Source organism: Salmo salar, chromosome 08 (assembly GCF_965601325.2).
Source record: "Salmo salar chromosome 08, fSalSal1, whole genome shotgun sequence".
In the NCBI taxonomy this organism is placed as follows: Eukaryota; Metazoa; Chordata; class Actinopteri; order Salmoniformes; family Salmonidae; genus Salmo; species Salmo salar.
In genome coordinates, this window is record NC_138298.1 from 13743969 (window position 1) to 13765054 (window position 21086).

The 21086-nt window shown below is 40.2% G+C and overlaps 1 protein-coding gene across 2 annotated transcripts; it reads right to left on the reverse strand.

Moving 5' to 3' along the window:
• Positions 1–1754: 1754 nt before the first annotated feature.
• LOC106610008 (guanylate cyclase soluble subunit alpha-1) lies at positions 1755–15343 on the reverse strand. 2 transcript variants are annotated; one of them, XM_014209099.3, is made up of 8 exons: positions 14897–15343; positions 14598–14659; positions 14118–14212; positions 13106–13896; positions 8554–9039; positions 6815–6958; positions 3680–3834; positions 1755–2661 (listed from the first exon to the last, which is right to left on the reverse strand). In XM_014209099.3, exons 1-8 carry the CDS (start codon positions 15137–15139, stop codon positions 2466–2468), a joined length of 2172 nt encoding a protein of 723 aa, XP_014064574.3. In that variant the 5' UTR covers positions 15140–15343; the 3' UTR covers positions 1755–2465. The 2 variants fall into 2 exon arrangements, with proteins under 2 accessions (XP_014064574.3, XP_014064575.2); XM_014209100.3 differs by lacking the exon at positions 14598–14659 and having other exon boundaries at positions 14897–15328.
• Positions 15344–21086: the final 5743 nt, after the last annotated feature.

Consider the following 21086-nt stretch of genomic DNA (forward strand, 5'->3'; position numbering starts at 1 on the left):
GGACATAAATTATGAACTTAATCGAAAAAAACAACATTTGTTGTGGACCTGAGATTCCTGGAAGTGCCTTCTGATGAAGATTATTAAAGGTAAGGGAATATTGCTAATGTTATTCATGGTTTTAGATGATTCCAACATAGCGGCTAGCTGTATAGCCTAGTGTATTTTTCTGACCAGAGTACTCAGATTATTGCAAAGTATGCTTTCCCAGTAAAGTTATTTTGAAATCTGTCAATGCGGTTGCATTCAGAATGCAACCGTTATTCTTTGAATAACAGTTTAATACTTTAACCTGTTGGGGATAGGGGGCAGTATTTGCACGGCCGGATAAAAAACGTACCCGATTTAATCTGGTTACTACTCCTGCCCAGTAACTAGAATATGCATATAATTGTTTGAGCCGACACCATGTTTTTATTTTTTCGTCTTTGAACGAAAACAGGGTTTCCCGGTCAGAATATTATCGCTTTTTTTACGAGAAAAATCGCATAAAAATTGATTTTAAACAGCGTTTGACATGCTTCGAAGTACGGTAATGGAATATTTAGAATTTTTTGGTCACGAAACGCGCCGGGCGCGTCACCCTTCTTTACCCTTCGGATAGTGTCTTGAACGCACGGACAAAACGCCGCTATTTGGATATAACTATGGATTATTTGGAACCAAACCAACATTTGTTATTGAAGTAGAAGTCCTGGGAGTGCATTCTGACGAAGAACAGCAAAGGTAATCCAATTTTTCTAATAGTAAATCTGAGTTTGGTGAGTACCACACTTGGTGGGTGTCAAAATAGCTAGCCCGTGATGGCCGGGCTATCTACTCAGAATATTGCAAAATGTGCTTTCACCGAAAAGCTATTTTAAAATCGGACACCGCGATTGCATAAAGGAGTTCTGTATCTATAATTCTTAAAATAATTGTTATGTTTTTTGTGAACGTTTATCGTGAGTAATTTAGTAAATTCACCAGAAGTGTTCGGTGGGAATGCTAGTCACATGCTAATGTAAAAAGCTGGTTTTTGATATAAATATGAACTTGATTGAACAAAACATGCATGTATTGTATAACATAATGTCCTAGGAGTGTCATCTGATGAAGATCATCAAAGGTTAGTGCTGCATTTAGCAAGCGTCCCACCTAGCCCATAGAGGTTAACCACGTTTTATAATGAGTATTTTTTTGGTAAATTCACTGGCAGTTTTGGGGGAGACACATTTTCTCAACGACACAAGACGATGTAAAATGCTGTTTTTGGAAATAAATATGAACTTGATAGAACAAAAATGCATGTATTGTCTAACATAATGTCCTAGGAGTGTCATCTGATGAAGATTGTCAAAGGTTAGTGCATAATTTTAGCTGTTTTTCTGCTTTTGGTGACGCCTGTCCTTGAATTGAAAATGGATGTGTGTACTTTTTTGGCTATGTATTCTCCTAACATAATCTAACTTTATGCTTTTGCCGTATTGTCTTTTTGAAAATCGGACAATGTGGTTTGATTAAGGAGATGTTTATCTTTTAAATGGTGTAAAATAGTTGATTGTTTGAGAAACTGAAATTATTCGATTTTTGATGTTTTGAATTTCCCGCCTTGCTAGCAATCCCGTCAGTGGGATTAGGTTACCCTCGATCCCCAACAGGTTTTAAGGCATTTTATGTTAGTGTTTCCTTTATTTTGGCAGTTACCTGTACTATGACTATGCTCATAGGAAAACTGGAAATATATTCCAAACATCAGAGTAGTAGAACAAAACTGTTAATCACAATATTTATTGTCGCTTGGACAATACAAAAATAATCACAGTAATAAATATTAATTGGAATGGAAGCACATTCATTGTGTTCTAGCCATGCCGTGACATTAGTTATTGTGTAATTCTCTTTAAAGGGATAGTTCAACCAAATTACAAAATTAAAAATATATAAAAATGCAGGGATATTGACTTGCATTTGGAGACCAGTTAATCCAAATTAAAGCATGCATTGCTTTCTTAATTTGTCCATAGACTGCTTACAGGGTAAGGAAACCAATATGTAATTTTGGTGACTATCCCTTTAAGTCCCAATGTGTGATTAATACCTGTATGTATTTACATGGTAGTTACATAGGCAGTTGTAGTGTAATTATAGTTTAAGAAATGACGTGAATCTGGTGAGGTGAATAAACCAGTGAAAGCATACAAAATGTACATCTAGTGATTTTGTAAGAGAATAATCAACATTTCTACATCCCCTAAAGAAATCTACAGCAACGGGTGCTAGCTGTATTTAGACCTGGGTACAAATATTAGTTCTTTCAAATACTTTTGCTCTGCTCGATTGAGCTTGCATGGCGCAATGGAACCAATGAAATATTGCTAAAAGTGCAAACTCTACCAATTTGGTGCTCCAGGCAGGCTCAATCAAACGCTCAAAGATTTCAAATATTAATTGAACCCAGGTTTGGCTGTGTCTCATTATACCATCTATGTTTGCTCAACCATGAAGTTTGTATTGCTGTAGCATGGTTCATCAGTCTCACAGTCACTTGTGGTTTTGCCCGACCATTGATCAAAAGCCTCCAAGAAGTAACAAACACCAGGAATATCCGGCGGGAAGTTTGGCGGAAGATCCTGTCTGGTCCGGGGAATGAAGACGAACTCTGGACAATCTTTCAGCAATCTGGAAACCCAAAAGAACAAATGAACCATTATGAATGTAAATACAACGTTTTAGTGTGTGCTGCAGATAGAAATGGGGGCTACGGGGCTCTCTATTCAATCAACATTGGATCCTGTTTCTTGTGCAAGACCACATAAACTATTTATCTTGTACTGTGAGAATGTATTGTATAACACAGTTGCTGTCTGAAACCAAAAAGCAACTCAACTGGATAGGAAGTTAAACACGTTCTCTTGAAACACATGAACAATGTTGTTTTGCCTTCCTTACAAAAAATATACAGTAACATATCAACCAATTACACTGTAATTACACTAGTAATAACAATGTATATAACATCTTGTTACATCTTACTTTAGTAACCGCATTATAATAATAAAGAGCACTGCAGTAAATATGTAAAAATGTTGTTAATGTAGTAATTACAGTGTTATTACACAGGTGCAATAAGGACTTTATTGAAAGTATTACCAAATACACAGGTAATGTTTGGACACACTTTTCAGCGGCCCCAATGCCAGGGCTATTTTTATTACAGTCCGAGAGAACAACCATACACCTTCTGGTTTTCATTTTTCCTTTCAATCAGGGACAGATTCAGACTTGGGAAAGCAGGTGGGTGAACTTTCTGGCCAATCAAGTGTTTTGTGAAACTGTTCTCAACTGTGTCCCTAAAGAGACCACACTGAACATCCAAGAATGTTTGTAGTAAAGACCTTGGCTTTATTGACTATGACAAATGTTTGGCAGCCAAATTAGGGTTCAAATTCTATGACCAACAGTGGACGGAGCGTAAGAACAAAGAGTAAATAGTACAGATCCAGGCAAGACCTGTAGACAACATAGGGTTTAATGGTCTATCTTCTGATGAATGCCAGTGCATCTTTCATTATCACAGTGAGTCAGGTAGCTTGTCATTTGAAGAACACCACAAAAAAACATTTTTTAATATAAAACATTAGCTAGTGGCTGAGCTTAAAATAAAATATATTTTGGAATTGCAGAAGTTTTAAGTCACCTGTGGGTTGTGGGGCTAACGTTGATTCTTCTAGGTACGCTACAGGACTCAAACTTATTTGCCAATGCGACGTTGTTGCCAAACAGACAGTAGCGCGGCATCATCACGCCAACAACACCGGCCAGAACTGAACCAGTGTGCAGGCCAATTCGCATCTGTAAATAAAAAAATATCATTTCTGCTGAGGGGAAAAACTACAACATTAAATCAAAGCTTCATTGATTATATTAAGTTTTCCTTTGAAGCGATAGCTATAAGGTGAAATCAACAAAAATCCAATATAAATGTTTGTATATTCGAAAAGTAAAGTTCACCAAGGTGACTTCAAGGAACAACAAATTGTGATTGTGGCTTTAAGATTTCCAAGACACTCTTTGAAGAACAATCAAGTCATTGCAACTCATATCTTTTTGGGAAATCACATTTTGACTGTAGTAAATATAATTTAAATGTAATTTGTGATAATAATTCAAGAACATTTCCCTTGTTATCGGCTGTGATGCTTTATGTGAAATAACCTTATCCACATGTCCTACTTCTGAATGGATTATTTAGCCAAATTATTATTTAGATTTATTGATTGAATTTATATAGTAATTTTCCAGATGCTCAAAGCGCTTTCATAGTAGGGAGGAAACTCATCCACCATCAATGTGTGGCACCCACTTTGGTCATGCAAGGCAACCATTTGTGCCAGAAGGCTCAGCACACATCAGAAAGCATGGTGTAGAGGTGAGGAGTGACATATGCCAATTAGGAATGACAGGGATGATTAGGTGGCCATGATGGAAATGGGGTCAGGACACCCCTACTCTTACGATAAGTGCCATGAAATTGTAATGACCGTAGAGTCAAGATATCCGTTTTACGTCCTCTCCAAAGGAGTAGGGCAGTCCCATGACAGACAGCAGAGAGCATTGGATTCGAACCCATGCTTGCAGTGTTATATATGTGTGTTCTGTATGTGTGTTCTAGAGGCAGCGGCTTAGACCACTTGACCACCCAGGGCACAAAGTTGTGTTTTAGAAGTTACTTGAATGTGATTTAGGCCTGATTTTTGGAGCATGCTAACCAGAGGGGTATACAAAGCAGGATCTATGAGTTAGCCAGCTACTTTGGATAAACAACCAGAAATAACTATTGATTTTCTAGTTCATTAGGAAAGCTAAACTTAGATGTGTTTTTGGTTGTTTAGTATATAAGACAATGCACATTTCAAGCTTATCTTCCTAAAGAGCTGGCTAACTCCTTGATCCTGCTTTGTAGTGTACCCCTTGTTTTGTGTTCAATGACGCTAATGATTAACTGTAGCAAAGTGAACGAATCCAAATCATGGATCACTGACTCTTTGGGTCCATAATCTGTGTTCTAGGTATTCATAAGATGGGGTCAACTACCTCTAAGTTTTCAATATAATGTCAAATGTCAAATAATATATAAAAATACTGAAAGACAGGAACAGCTGCAGCTTTCTCATTGTAATCTCCAAATTTGAGATGTTGATGAGCCACTGTCAGTTTGCTAGGGAGGTTACTAGCCGGCCTGACATCTGCCCATCCTCTTGACTCTGCAGGTAACACAATACACAGTCTCCCGCAACACCTCTGTCTCTGCCCATCAACAACTGGACTCATTCCTACTGTATCTCTGGACTTGTGGGTTGGTGTGCATGGCCAAAGTGAGCGTGACATGCATATACTGTGACATGTATATCATTCCTGCTTGTTGTTCTTATAGTAGTTATATGCTGCCTTTGTGTATAGCTGTATTGTAATATGTGCAGGTAGCATATATATTCATATAGTCCCTCCCTTGTTAATAACCTTGTTACTCTACTTGTGCTATCACTTATTGCAGGGGTTCCCAACCTGGGGGGGACACAACATTTGGTGGGGGGTAAAACATATATACAATTAACGATAATAATAGCTAATCATTTACAATTCGCGATTGTTTATAACGGTCTAACATTATGCAGAAATATGCGATGTTTTAGGCAAGAAACAAGCTGTAAAATGCCAGAGGAAAACACAACTCTGATGCCAATGGGACTTTGCTTGGGAAGTAATCTTTTTTGTACCACTTTTTCTCCCCAATTTCGTGGTATCCAATTGGTAGTTACAGTCTTGTCTCATCGAAACGCCGTACACCTGACGACCTCGTCAGCATGCACTGCACCCAGCCCACCACAGCAGTCGCTAGTGCGCAATGGGACAAGGACATCCCTGCCGGCCAAACCCTCCCCTAACCCAGACATCACTGGGCCAATTGTGCCCCGCCCCATGGGTCTCCCTGTCACAGCCAGCTGCAGCAGAGCTTGGACTCGAACCCAGAATCTCTAGTGGCCTTAGACCACTGCGCCACTCGGGGGGCTGGGAAGTAATCTTATACAATGTGTGACTCTGTCGCTATCAATTGATCTATTCAATTTCTGAAAAAGAGAATATGTAGAATTAAATTGACTTTATATAAATTGTCATAATAAAACATATTTGGTAGCGGAAGGACCTTTGGGGAAATCGAGTCTAGAGTTCCATATGCATTATTATTATTATTATTAAATAGCCTACCTAAAAGATGTAATGAGTTCTGTCAAGGTCTGTCAAGTTAAACAAAATAATAAAATCAATTATAAAAGCTGGTGGTGTATTTAATATAGGCTATCTCAATAAACAATAACAAATCAAATGTGAAAAGGGGGGCCCTAGGGAAAAATGTTGGGAACCCTTATCGTATTGTGTACAGTGTATCCATTACCTCTATTTCTTCTGTTTCAGAACCATTACCATTCTTCAGCCCCATGTACATCTCTGTCTGTGAATAAAATTACTCTGAGGTTGCCTCATTCCCCTCTTAACGGGGCAGGTGCTAGCGTGTCATAGATCAGCCCAAATGGAGAGTTGCTCCCTTTCAGATGAACAATATTGTCATTCTTGATATAAATAAAAACCAGCTAGCAGGGAACACCTTTGTCTACATTTTGAGCAAATGGCATAACAGTAGAAAAGCCTGAAAATCAGTTTTGTGTACAAAACTCTCTTGTCCAGGCAACTTCCTGTGCTACTCAGTGCCGTTCTGAAAGGGGCTTTCCATTGATGGTTTCACACTGTGAAGAAGGCAAGCCGTAACACTCACCTTGATTGGCTCGCCAGTGGGCGTCCTGACCTCATCGGACAGCTCCATCATCTTCAGCGCCATGAGGGCAATCTGCACTGCGTGAGTCTCGCTCTCCTTGTGCAAGCCACCAGCCACACAGTATGCGTCACCGATAGTCTCCACCTAGATAGAATAGTTTAATATCCCATAGGCAAACTACATGACATACAGTTAACTTCATCACAAGACTTGTATAATATCTTGTATAATACTATTAAACGTTTTTTTTTAAAGACGTGCCCAATTAGCATCAAAATAAGTCTTCTGGGAGGTGTTTATGTTTTACTCCGGAGCAGGAGAGCACTCGACAGTTGTGTGGTGGTGGTGGTGGTGAGGTAAAAGTCGATGTCCCAAATGGCATTCTATATAGTGAATTGTAGTGCAATATAAAAGGGAATAGAGTGCCATTTGGAAAGCAGACAAAATCTACTTTTGGATCGGGAATGGAAACAGAGGTCCTAAAGGAACCTCTGACTTCCCAGTGCTTTACGAAAGATCCGTCAGACATGCTGCTCTCCTCTGTTATACTTCAGTGACACACTGATTACATTAACCAAACTCCCCGCAGATTACAAGACTGTTGGCTGAGAGCAAGCAAGTTTGGCCGTGAGACAAGTACAGTCTGTTCTTGAAGAAATAATAAACCCAAATAAAATGGTGGAACTGTGTCATTTTTGTCCAATACTTGTGGAATCTATGAGAGAACGCAACAAAAATAACCTTTCTACCATGAACTTAAAGTACTTTTGTGCCTAAATCACATAAGTCTCATTCTGACAAGGTCAAAAACAACCATGATCTTTCCCCTTTTTGGAGCCTGTGCATCTGTTTTATATGGCACACTCTTATTTTGGAGTAGACCTTTTCATTATTGATGACTGTTAAGAATACACAACTGTTATTCTCTCTAAATTGCTTTGGTCAAGACATAACTGTTAAGTATTGTCTATATTAATACATTGATGAATTATTGCTAAATTATGCAAAAGCATTAGGGAGACAAGCCTCCACTCTCAAATGATTCATATCAGTAAACACATTCTTATGAAATGCTATCGAAGAGCAACATGAAGCATATCTTACCTTAACACCTCCATGGCTAATTCAATTCAAATGAAGCTGTATTCATGATGGGATCAACATAATATGGGAATGCCAGCAAGGGTCTGTAGTCAACAACATAAATTCTTGTTCTAAAAATAATCTGTTGATATTAACATAAGATTATATAGAGGGCCTTATTCATTCAATCCAAAACCGGTAACAGGGGTTGTGGAATAAGACTAAAGCAACATTTTGGGCACATTTGGAGTCCATTTCTTAATAATGTAAATTTTAGCTGTATAAAAAACCTAATCTTGCTTTCTTACACTGTAAGGCAATTTTTGCTGTTCCATTTAAACTGCTGTTTAACTGCTGTTTTACTGAGAAATGTCATTATAACCTGGTACTTTCTGGTACTTAACTGGAAGGAATTCCACAAAATTGATAACTACGTTGTACCAAATGGTGCGTTGTGCGTAGTGTTTCAATTAATTCGATCTATCCCCATAAACAAATATATTCTGTGGTTATTATTATGAATTTAATTTCACCTTTATCATTCCAAGTAATTACCAGGCACTTTGTAAAATAAAGCATAACCACAATGTTTAGTTGTATCCGGTAAATCCGGTTGAGAAGTTCCCTGAGTTTCCTTGGGCCCTGCTGTAACACACCTTGTATACATCCAGCTCCCCGCAGTGGTGGTCAAAGCGTGTGTACAGCTCATTGAGCATGGTGACCACCTGCATAGGCGTGCAGCGTGAGCACACGGCCGTGAAGCCCACGATGTCCGAGAACAGCATGGTGACATGCTCAAACTCCCTGGCATCCACCGTGTGGCCTTGCCAAAGTTCCTGGGCCACCGTCCCCGGGAAAATGGTGAAAAGCAGATCCACCGTCCTCTTCTTCTCTTCCTCCAGGGCGAGGTGAGCGTGCTCCAGGGCCGCCTTGGCCTTGCCTAGGCGTTTCTTCAAGCCATCCTGGGCCTTGGCCTGCTCGCCCACCAGGACCACGTCGCGCAGGGCGTTGTGGATGGGGATATCAGAGAGGTAGAGGCCGCGGCCAGTCAGCTCCTCCAGCTTGTCTACGCACGGCGAGCCCAGGAAGAGGATGGTATTGGACTCTGAGATGCAGATCATCTGGCCTTTCAGGTCCATGAGCTAGAAGAGAGCGAAACAAGACATGAGATAAATGGCTTTGTCCGGGTACTCCATGCTAAATGGTACATACAGTGAGGGAAAAAAGTATTTGATCCCCTGCTGATTTTGTACGTTTGCCCACTGACAAAGAAATGATCAGTCTATAATTTTAATGTTAGGTTTATTTGAATAGTGAGAGACAGAATAACAACAAAAAAATCCAGAAAAATGTAAAAAATGTTATAAATTGATTTGCATTTTAATGAGGGAAATAAGTATTTGACCCCCTCTCAATCAGAAAGATTTCTGGCTCCCAGGTGTCTTTTATACAGGTAACGAGCTGAGATTAGGAGCACACTCTTAAAGGGAGTGCTCCTAATCTCAGCTTGTTACCTGTATATAAGACACCTGTCACAGAAGCAATCAATCAATCAGATTCCAAACTCTCCACCATGGCCAAGACCAAAGAGCTCTCCAAGGATGTCAGGGACAAGGTTGTAGACCTACACAAGGCTGGAATGGGCTACAAGACCATCGCCAAGCAACTTGGTAAGAATGTGACAACAGTTGGTGCGATTATTTGCAAATGGAAGAAACACAAAAGAACTGTCAATCTCCCTCGGCCTGGGGCTCCATGCAAGATCTCACCTCGTGGAGTTGCAATGATCATGAGAACGGTGAGGCGCCCGCAAGTTCCCTGCAGCGCCCGCAAGGTCCCCCTGCTCAAGAAAGCACATATACATGCCCGTCTGAAGTTTGCCAATGAACATCTGAATGATTCAGAGGACAACTGGGTGAAAATGTTGTGGTCAGATGAGACCAAAATGGAGCTCTTGGCATCAACTCAACTCGCCGTGTTTGGAGGAGGAATGCTGCCTATGACCCCAAGAACACCATCCCCACCGTCAAACATGGAGGTGGAAACATTATGCTTTGGCGGTGTTTTTCTGCTAAGGGGACAACAACTTCAACGCATCAAAGGGACGATGGACGGGGCCATGTACCGTCAAATCTTGGGTGAGAACCTCCTTCCCTCAGCCAGGGCATTGAAAATGGGTCGTGGATGGGTATTCCAGCATGACAATGACCCAAAACACACGGCCAAGGCAACAAAGGAGTGGCTCAAGAAGAAGCACATTAAGGTCCTGGAGTGGCCTAGCCAGTCTCCAGACCTTAATCTCATAGAAAATCTGTGGAGGGAGCTGAAGGTTCGAGTTGCCAAACATCAGCCTCGAAACCTTAATGACTTGGAGAAGATCTGCAAAGAGGAGTGGGACAAAATCCCTCCTGAGATGTGTGCAAACCTGGTGGCCAACTACAAGAAACATCTGACCTCTGTGATTGCCAACAAGTGTATTGCCACCAAGTACTAAGTCATGTTTTGCATTAGGGTCAAATAGTTATTTCCCTCATTAAAATTCAAATCATTTTATAACATTTTTGACACGTGTTTTTCTGGATTTTTTTGTTGTTATTCTGTCTCTCACTGTTCAAATAAACCTACCATTAAAATTATAGACTGATAATTTCTTTGCTAGTGGGCAAACATACAAAATCAGCAGGGGATCAAATACTTTTTTCACTCACTGTACACAATCATGTCCAAAATTATTGGCGCACTTGATCAAGATTAGCAAAAAATACTGTATAAAATAAATAATACAAATGGTGAGCTACATTGCATTCTCAAATACAATTGTTCAGAGAAAGAGATTTTGTTTAACAAGTCATTAAAAAAAATATATTGGCACCCCTTGTTTTCAAAACTTCACCACCCTCCCCTTGTGAGGATAACGGCACGGAGCTTTTTTCTAGAATGTTTTATGAGATTGGAGAACACATTGGGAGGGATCTTAGACCATTCCTCCATACAGAATCTTTCCAGATCCTTGATATCCTACATCTGCTCTTATGGACTGATCTATTCAATTCAATACTCTCTTCAATTCAAACCACAGGTTTTCAATGGGGTTCAAGTATGGAGACTGAGATGGCCATTGCAAAATGTTGATTTTGTGGTCAGTTAACCATTTCTTTATGGATTTTGATGTGTGCTAAGTGGTTATTTTCTTGCTGGAAGATCCACTTGCGGCCAAGTTTCAGCTTCCTGGCAGAGGCAACTAGGTTTTTGGCTAAAATGTCCTGATACTTGGTAAAGTTCATGATGTCGTTGACCTTAACAAGGGCCCAAGGACCAGTGGAAGAAAAATAGCTTTGCTAACCAGTATTGGCACTTGAATTGGAACCAGTGCTATGGTCAGATGACATGAAAATAGAGCTATTTTGCCACTCACACCAGTGGTGGGTTTAGCATCAAAAGAAGGATGCATTTGTAGAAGATAACCTCATACCCACTGTAAAATATGGTGGTGGATCTTTGATGTTATGGGGATATTTTGCTTCCACTAGTCCTGGGGCCATTGTCAAAGTCAATGGCATCATGAACAACCAAGTACCAGGACATTTTAGCCAAAAACCTGGTTGCCTCTACCAGGAGGCAGAGGACTGTTAAGAATACAAGATCAAGTGGATCTTCCAGCAAGACAATAATCCCTAGCACACATCAAATTCCCCAAATCAACAGCCTGATCAACTCTATGCAAAGGACATGTGTCGCGCTGCATGAGGCGAATGGTCACACCTAATTAATTTATTTCTATTGACAGATTTTCTTATATGAAATCTAACTGAAGTACTTTGTAGTTCTACGAATGGTCTTACTCACTAGGAGAAATAAAGTGTTAAAATAACTATGAAGCTTTCAGGGATTCTCACCCTGTGAATAGTTAACTTTGTACATGTTTTGACCTGACCTGACTTTCTTTTTACTGCTCTCAATAGTTGACCATAAATAGAGGTTGTTACACAATTATATCAGCATCCTCGTGAGAGACTTTGATGGGTGAACTGATTTGACATAGTTCCTCCAATTCAACCTGGTCTCAGAGCATTTCATATTATTCTGAACGTAAATCCAAGACACATTTAATATGTTATTGTTTGTATGGTATATATTCATTTGTGGATGTCCATCACCCATTTTGTATGATATGTTATGAATTACAATTCATATTATACGTTACGAATTTGCAAATGTCCTTTTTGTTACGAATTTGCAAAATGTACTATCTGTTACGAATTTTAGCTAGGAGGCTAACATTTGCTAGCTGGCTAACATTAACTAGGCTAGGGGTTAGGGGTTAAGGTTAGAGTTAAGTTTAGGAGTTAAAGGATTAAAGGGTTAAGGTTAGCTAAAATAATTATGGTTAGAAAAATGGTTAGATAAAAGGGTTACGGTTAGGGTTAGAGGAAGTGTTAGCTAACTTTCTAAGTAGTTGCAAAGTAGCTAAAATTAGTACCTAGTTGAAAAGTTGCTAATTAGCCAATGTTGTCTGTGATGAGATTTGAAGTCGCAACCTTTGGGTTGCTAGATGTTCGCATTATACAACCTCCCTACTTTTTTTTGTTGCCTTAAGTAACCATCCGTCTTATGTAACCATACCAAACGTACCATATCATATTAATTTGAGTGTCCCGGATTTAGATTTACTATGTTACATCTAGTCTATGAGACCCGGCTGTCCAATTTCATCCTGGGCTTATATTGTTCTCTACCTCAGGGGGAGCATTCCGCTAATTAGCACATACCAATTAACAACGCGGCATTTTGCCTTTCTGAAGGGCTATTTTTAACATCAAACCTGCATTTAGACAACCTTCAATACCTTGTTAGGCATTCGTCTCAACTCCAAGGGATCATATCCAACAGACCTGAGTTCAAATGGTTTTGCAAATCAAAGACTTTGAGTGTTTGCTTGAGCCCACTCCCTGCGGAATCAACAGAAAGTGGATGTTTCAAGGGATACAGTATTTTCCACCTAACTTTCCACTGAAAAACAGTAGTGGGAACTCCACTCAGGCGTCTTTCTACGGCTGCTACGTTAGGTTAGCTTGAGCCTGCCTGGACTGCCGAATAGGTGGGTTTGCACTTGGTTCCATTGAACCAGGCGAGCTCAATGAAGCATCACTCAAGACTTCAAATACTATTTGAACCCAGGTCTGATATCCAGTCGAAATAGGGTCATACCCTCCCTGTGTCATCGGCCATTGAGCCCCCTTGGTGCTTTATCCGAATGATGAACTGTGTGTTCAGCATAGTCAAGATGCCTTGGAAGGTGCACCTGATCTGGGGCGTGACGATAGCAAAGTGCTCCTGGAAGGCAGCGGGCCGCCTCAGGCCGTCCTTCCGGCTAAGCCTCTTCCGGAGGCCATCCCCGATTTGCAACAGGCCCAGGTCCTGATCCAGAAAGAGGTGGAAGGGGAAGGTGGAGGAGAAGAGGGAGGTGGGCATGGTCCCAACCGACGTGGCCCTCATGGGACTGGGGCTCAGGCTCTTGGCATCCTTCACCACCACCGAGTAGAGCAGGGTGGGCTGCCGGGGCCCAGCTTGGAACTGCAAGGGGCCTACGCTCTCCTTGGTGCCTCCTTGAAGGTCCATCTCCATGTCCATGTCCATCAACACCTCCACGGTGGTGTCGTAGAGCAGGCGGGCGGCTGCCTTGATGACCCCGGGGAAGAAGAACTCCGTGGTCTGCCCAGGGTTGAAGTAGTAGACGGTGTGCAGACCCAGATCCTTGTCCAGGCACAGCACCGACGCTGCTTCGTTGTTTACATGATCTGTTATTCTGTCTGGGTTGGCTTGCAGAGAGGCTAGTTCTGGAGGGTTTGGGACGCTGCCCTGTTTCAACAGGACATTGAAGCTGTTCAGGAAGTCGCTGAGGGCTCCCCCCACCACCCGCAGAATATGGCCGTCCTCGTCGAAGCACGTTTGAAACAGCTCCTCGCCAAGGGAGACTTTCAAAGCGTCCATGTGAATACCTGGTCGTGAATGTAATAGAATAAAACAATGTAAATAAAAAAAACAATACTGTAGATTAGAATAGAAAACAATAGAATAGAATACTTTTATTGTCCACACAAGGTACAAATGTGTCTTTTGTTTCACAGAGGCATGAATATAACAGATGTTAAAAACATCCACAACGGAATAAAAGCAACTCATGTTCAGTGTTGTTTGAATTTGATCAGCTTTACAATACCTGTTTTGAGAGAATAATTCTTCATGATCTCCAGTAAATGCTCTGGTCGATCAAAGGTCCTATCTTGACAGATGTCTGCATAACACACGGAAGGGCTGTGGACAGAAATTACATCCGTATTATATTAGTAAGCACTGCACTCACCACATGAATGAATGGGTCTAGATATCCTATTCCATGAAATCCCATGCATGTTATGAAAAACTGTTCCTAACCAAAGGTTTGACTATTTTTCCTATTCCTTGTATTCTCTTCAAAGCCATCTTGCTGATTGACCATACACAGGTCGTGATACATGGGGCATCCATGCATGGCACGCAGTCAATAGGTATTCAATAAGAATAATAGCTGAACGCATTCAATTGAACTTAACTGAACATCGTCATTTCTTATAATCATGACCTTTGACAATAATTAAATATCAGGGCAGCATTGTTTAAATCATTAATTTCGCCAGCATTTATTGGATTTATTTCTTACCATTTCTTGTCTAACGTATGCCGTTTCATCATTTGCAGAAAGGCAGTACGCAGGCTTTGAAACTGTAAACAACAAGTCCAGAAGTTTATTGACAATATATTTGTATAAGAAATCTTATAGTTTGGCCCATTGCAATCACATTAACGCAACAGCAAACAAATCATTTGGTTCGAGATTATACCGCCAAAACAGATAGGTGTAAACTGCTCTCTTCTGAGACAACACTCAACAACAGTGCACGAGTCAATTCTGATGATTTTTTGGAGAAATTGCTTTATTACAGCACAATCTCAATTTACCTCGGGAAATGCTAATTTTCGGATGCTCTCCCCTAATGAATGAAGATTGACTCTAGTCTTGCTTGTCTTCCTTTGAGGTAGCACCTCCGATACATGTCCATGCACATCCTTGGAAATTGCCAGTACATCCCCGGTATGGTCACTTTTACGTTCCTCAAAGTCTCCGGGTTCGTCCACACGACCAATACCGGCGAATGGGCATTCTCCAGAGATTTTCAGGTCTTTCAATTTTGTGCAAAACATTCTTAGTGCTTATCCTCATCTCTTGGTTACATGCAAATGTCTACATTTTGGACACGCAACTCCTGTCTCAGTTGGAAATTCCATTCCCACATCATGGCATTCGCAAGGGAGCGAGGAGAAAAAAATAGATTATTTTATGCGCATCCTCTCGTGGACAACTGTCTTTCTCCCCTGCGTATGTTATAAATGATCCACACCTATGCCAGCAACCACACACAATATTCATATGAAATTACATGGCAAAATATGAGTGAAATACTATTACCACAAGCCAATGAAAACCGACAGAAGAGTCCACCTGGCCAATCGATGCGCGGGTAGGTTGAGCTCTTAAAAAATACATCAGTATGAAATGCCCTGTAGGCTACTCAGGTATAAATCAATAACTAATTCACCGTTTGTCACATAAACATCAAACTAGATATGATTTATTCTAGAAATGTTTAGTATACTTTTATAACCTTTGCTTTGAGTAGAAATTCCAGTTTTGATTTGATAGAAATACATAAAATCTCAAATGTTGCATTTAAAGATGAAGAAATCTAATTCAATGATTGTCTGAGAATAAAGTGAAGATATGCATTTATTTGCAATAACTTTAAAAAATATATTTCAAGTGCAATTTGTTCTATCTGAAGTTAGACAATGTTTACTTAAAGTTGTACAATGTTTACAATCTTAAATTGTATACCAAATCAATGTTCACATTTTTAGTGCAGCAGTTACACATTTAAAGTAGTTACAAGGTACAACAGTAATTTATTTAAACATCTCTAATTTAACAGCAATCATTTTCTATTTTGCCTTTTTTGAAGTCCTTCTTTGTCATCCCCAGACAAGCTGAATGGTACCCATCTCTGGCACACAGAGCATTCTATCTACAGTGTTTATTTACATGCAAATTACAGTTCTGGAATACCAAAATTCTTTTACATGACTTTGCAATTAGGAACATTTTCAAATTGAATTGGATTTTTGTTCAATTGCTAAATTGACTTTAAATGACATGCATTTTGTAACGTCTGTCTGGAAGAGGGAACCAAGGTGCAGCAGAGGATGTGTTCATCATTAGAATTTTAATTAAAAAAACAAGAGAACACTACAAAAATGAACAAAACGACAGCAAACAGTCCTGTTAGGAAAATACTCAAAACAGAAACAATTACCCACAAAACCCAAAGGAAAAACATGCTCCTTATGTGTGACTCCCAATCAGCAGCAACGAGCTTCAGCTGTGCCTGATTGGGAGCACACACACGGCCCAAAACAAAGAAATACCAAAACATAGAAAAAGGAACATAGAACGCCTACCCAATGTAACACCCTGGCCTAACCAAAATAAAGAACAAAAAACCCCTCTCTATGGCCAGGGCGTTACACATTTGACCACAACCCTGACAGAAGCACACATAACTGAGGTGTTAATCATCGTTGAGTATTCAGGCAATATAAATCATATAGTAATAAAGGCATACATTTGCAAAAAAATGTATGCGTTGATAAAAAAGGTTTAAAAAATGAACATGCCAGAGGATCTATCCATTGGACTTAGGCTTGGCTGGGAGTTTACCTCATCTTTGGAATTTTAAATTCTGCTTTGCCACTAAAATCATAATAAACACTGACAACTGAAATGTTGTGTTATTGTTGTTATTGTTATGCGTATTATTATAAAAAAAATAGGGGAAGGGGAAGTTAAAAAATGTACCCAAAAAGGTTCTTCAAAAGGTTATTCCAGGATCCATTGAAAGGGGTCCTTTGAAGAACCATTTTGTAGGGTTCTTCGAAGAACTTATAGAGGTTCCCCCACAGTTTCATTTTGAAGAACTCCTAAAGGATACTCCAGGAACCTTTTCTTTTTAGAGTGTAGGAAGAGTCTTGGTGGTTCCAAACTTCTTCCATTTAAGAATGATGGAGGCCGCTGTGTTCTTGGGGACCTTCAATGCTGCAGACATTTTTTGGTACCCTTCCCCAGATCTGTGCCTCGACACAATCCTGTCTCGGAGCTCTACGGACAATTCCTTCAACCTCATGGCTTGGTGTTTGGCATGACATGCACTGTCAACTATGAGTTCTTATACAGACAGGTGTGTGCCTTTCCAAATCATGTCCAATCAATTGAATTTACCACAGGTGGACTCCAATCAAGTTGTAGAAACATGTCAAGGATGATCAATGGAAACAGGATGCACCTGAGCTCAATTTTCGAGTCTCATAGCAAAAGGTCTGAATACTTATGTAAATAAGGTTTTACATTTTTAATACATTTGCCAAAATTTCGAAAAACCTGTTTTCGCTTTGTCATTACGGGTTATTGTGTGTAGATTGATGAGGAAAACATTGTATTTTATCCATTTTAGATTAGGGCTGTAATGTAACAAAATCTGGAAAAAGGGGTCTGAATACTTTACGAATGCGCTGTACCTGTCTGCACTAACAGTACTTTGACATAGTGCATCATGTCCTAATTATTGTTTCCAGGTGCATCCCAACCCTCAAAACAAGACACACCTGGAGACAAATTAGGGTGGATGCTTTAATCTTATGCAATTTACAGTAGTGTGTGCATACATTTTCGTACAGGTGGCCCCTGCAGGATTCAAACCCACAATCTTGACACTGCAAGCGCCATGCTTTCCCAACTGAGCCACATATTACATGTTCAAATGTATTTACATAATTCCATAAATAATAATGTATCTCCCCTGGGTTAATGCCTAGCTATGTAGGCTATAATGAAGTGTTAGTGTGAGCATCACCATTAGCGTTCTGCATGTGTATGCCGCCAACTTGTATTGGCAGCGCAGTAACAACTCCCCATTTTCTAATGGAAAGCCCCTCCGACCATCTCCCCATCCAAATCACACTTCTTATCTCCACTGCCAAGACTGCCAAGTCACAAGCGCACTCGCACACACCTCGACTCCCTAGCCAAGCCTGCCCCCTCCCCCTCATCATATGCCCTTCTTGCATGTCCACTTCCATGCTCAAAATCTGTTTTAGAATCCCACAGCTATAGCCGACAAACTCCCACACATTATAGGCTGATTTCCTGAACCAGATTACTTTTGGACTAAGAAGTATGTTCTCCATTGAAAGTGCTTTTTAATCCAGGACTAGGCTCTATCTGTTTCCAGTGAACGGGACTTCATGGCCAATACATTGATTCATTCACTTATGCTATTGGAACAGAGCCAATACTGATACATCTTGCACATGCTTGGCCCTATTCCCAACTGGACTGGTCAATATACTTTTTATACCATAGTGCTGCATGTGAAGGTTGCTAAGGAATCAGAAATGTAATGTAGCCCACACCACGGTCCAGTGTGTTTACACAGAGTAGGCTATGTCCTTTTTGTAGGCTGTGTCCTTCTGTTTCAACAATTACCAGACTCAAATACTCCAGCAGACATAAGTGGCTGTGGGGTCCCGAAAATAGAGTTTAACTTCAATAATTGAATCGCAATTTTACTTCTGGCAGATATACTGTATACCACGGTTACCTTACCAATGCTGTCACAAGCCCATACTTTTAAGATTACTGATGTCAAGCTAAATGCTTATCATCTTAACGTTATGCTTATTTTGTGTAAGATTTGAGAGTCTAAACTGGTCAAATAGAGGTTGAATGATAATAACGAAGGGGCTGCGGTTCTGAATTCTCTGGAAGCTTCTTCTCTATAGCTAAAAATCTGTAGCTTGTGCACATGTATGGGATTCCCTACTTTACAGACTGAAGAATGTGAAGGGAAGGTGTTCATAAAAATATGTGAGTAAAGTAGAGGTAACGCCTCGATCACACCAACAGCGTCATTGCACAAAATGTAATACATCATCATCTGGATATGTGTGCAACAAAAGTTCATCATCACATTCTGCTACCATTTCTGTCAAGCCGTCTGCGTATACAGTTTGACGCATACATTCAACAAATACAATGTATACACCACACAGAACGCACTGCAACTGCCTCTGCAACACAATGCTGCAAGGTAAACACAGTGTTCCATTGGAAATGAATGTACTTCTGGTGTACTAAAATGCAATGATGCTGTCGGTGTGATCGAGGCATAAAGAAATTCATGCACAGATGTGATACAGATTTTTTGCTTTGGGGAAAAGGCTTTCATGGGGCCGGGAAAAGGGCAAAAGAGGGGTTATGTTCGGAATCGCAGCCTCCACATAATAATCATAAATTAGTTCTCACATTTTAAAATGTCAACCTATATCACTGCTTTACTGTCGAACCACCTTTTCCATGTATTTCATAACTTAAAGTCTGTATTTACAACATATCCTCCTAAAATGGACACTGACCAGTGGAATGTTGTGGGATCCCATAAATATCTTTCTCTATTACAGAGTCAAAATCATCACTCACTCAAAAACAAACAATGTGTCGACTAGCCTACCACGCTAGCACATGGTCAAGATGATAAACAAACATATCCGCAGTGTACAATAGTCCAAATAAAGCCAAACAGCAGCTACTTGACTCACACACTTGTGTTTACATAAAGCCAGCTGTGAAAAGTTGTGATATTCTAAAATGTTTTACTTCCTTTTTTAATCTCAAAGTTTGTGTGGCACATATTTGTTGAAATTCACCAATCCTAGCTTTAACTTGAAAATGTATGTGTGCTGCTGCACTCAGTCTGCCACATGAAGGTGTATATCATTCAAAATGTGTTGGAAAGATTTTTGAGTTTAGTAGGGCCAAATCTCTCCTCTCCTTTACAAGAAAAATATGGAATTGATTGAGGAAAGTATCTGGCTTCAAAATTGTGCTTCCCAACTCTGATTAGATTTTGCTGGTGACTCCCTCAACTAAGCTTGTGTTGAGAAAACACAGAGGTATTGCTATATATATGTAAAATGAAATAGCCTGGCGTTGTCGCTTAACAAGCACTCTCACTTACTCTGAAATAGTTTTCCCCCTAACACTCCAGCAATATGAGTGAGAGTGTGAGTGTGTTCTGTCTGTCTGTCAGTCTGTGCTTGAATAAGAGTTTGCATGTTTGTTTCCCTCAGCAAATAATCTGCATATCACTTTCCCTATGTGCATAATGACATTGATTTTACAGTGAAGGTCATTCAATGGCATCAATGGTGAATAACCATCACAAAACTACGGAAACCCATTAGGTCTTAACCTGTGACACAACAACCGAGTCACTCTGAAAACCACATAGCTATCTTGACCTTTACGTTTCATCAAAGCAGCTGGCCGCTGTTCTGCCATTCTGTGCTTCTCCATGCCAGGGTTTGTTCTGAGCATATCACAGTTGTGTACTGGGCCTGTGATCAAACAAAGGACTGTAACCTTTTCCGTTCTGTACCAAGGCCCCTGCACTCTGTATGCCCCGGTCATGCCTCGTTCCAGCTTCCAAATTGAACTTGAAAGATTATGCCCAACCAGAACAATCAAAGAATACTTTTTAATTGCCCAGATTTAAGGAGTTGACAGAAGTGAATTGCTGTAGCTTCCAGGTGAATGGACCCACTTAGTATATGGATGATGATGTCAGAGAAAATGCATGCGGTGTGGGGGCCAATTTCTCCGAGTCCTCGACCTAGACTGAAAGAGCCAACCAAATCCCTAAATAGGAGATTTTGTGCTGAACACCACCAAGGCAGAATCCCCTGTCTCTCCAGCATTTTTATCCTGCTTCATTTAGGCTCAACATTTTTGGTATATGATTCTGTACACTGCAGCTAGGAATTTGGTGTGTGTGTGTGTGTGTGTGTGTATATGTTTGTCCAGAATTATTCACAGCTGAACACCATAGCTATACACCATCCATAGGGAATAACATTTACCGATGTCCATCCAGCTTTGGCACTGCATCTCAATTTTGAAATAACGAAAACCTTATTTGCTGCAGTGCTGTGCCAGTCTATTCCTTCAGGCTAAAGGATTTAACGCTAAAACAGAACAAAAATC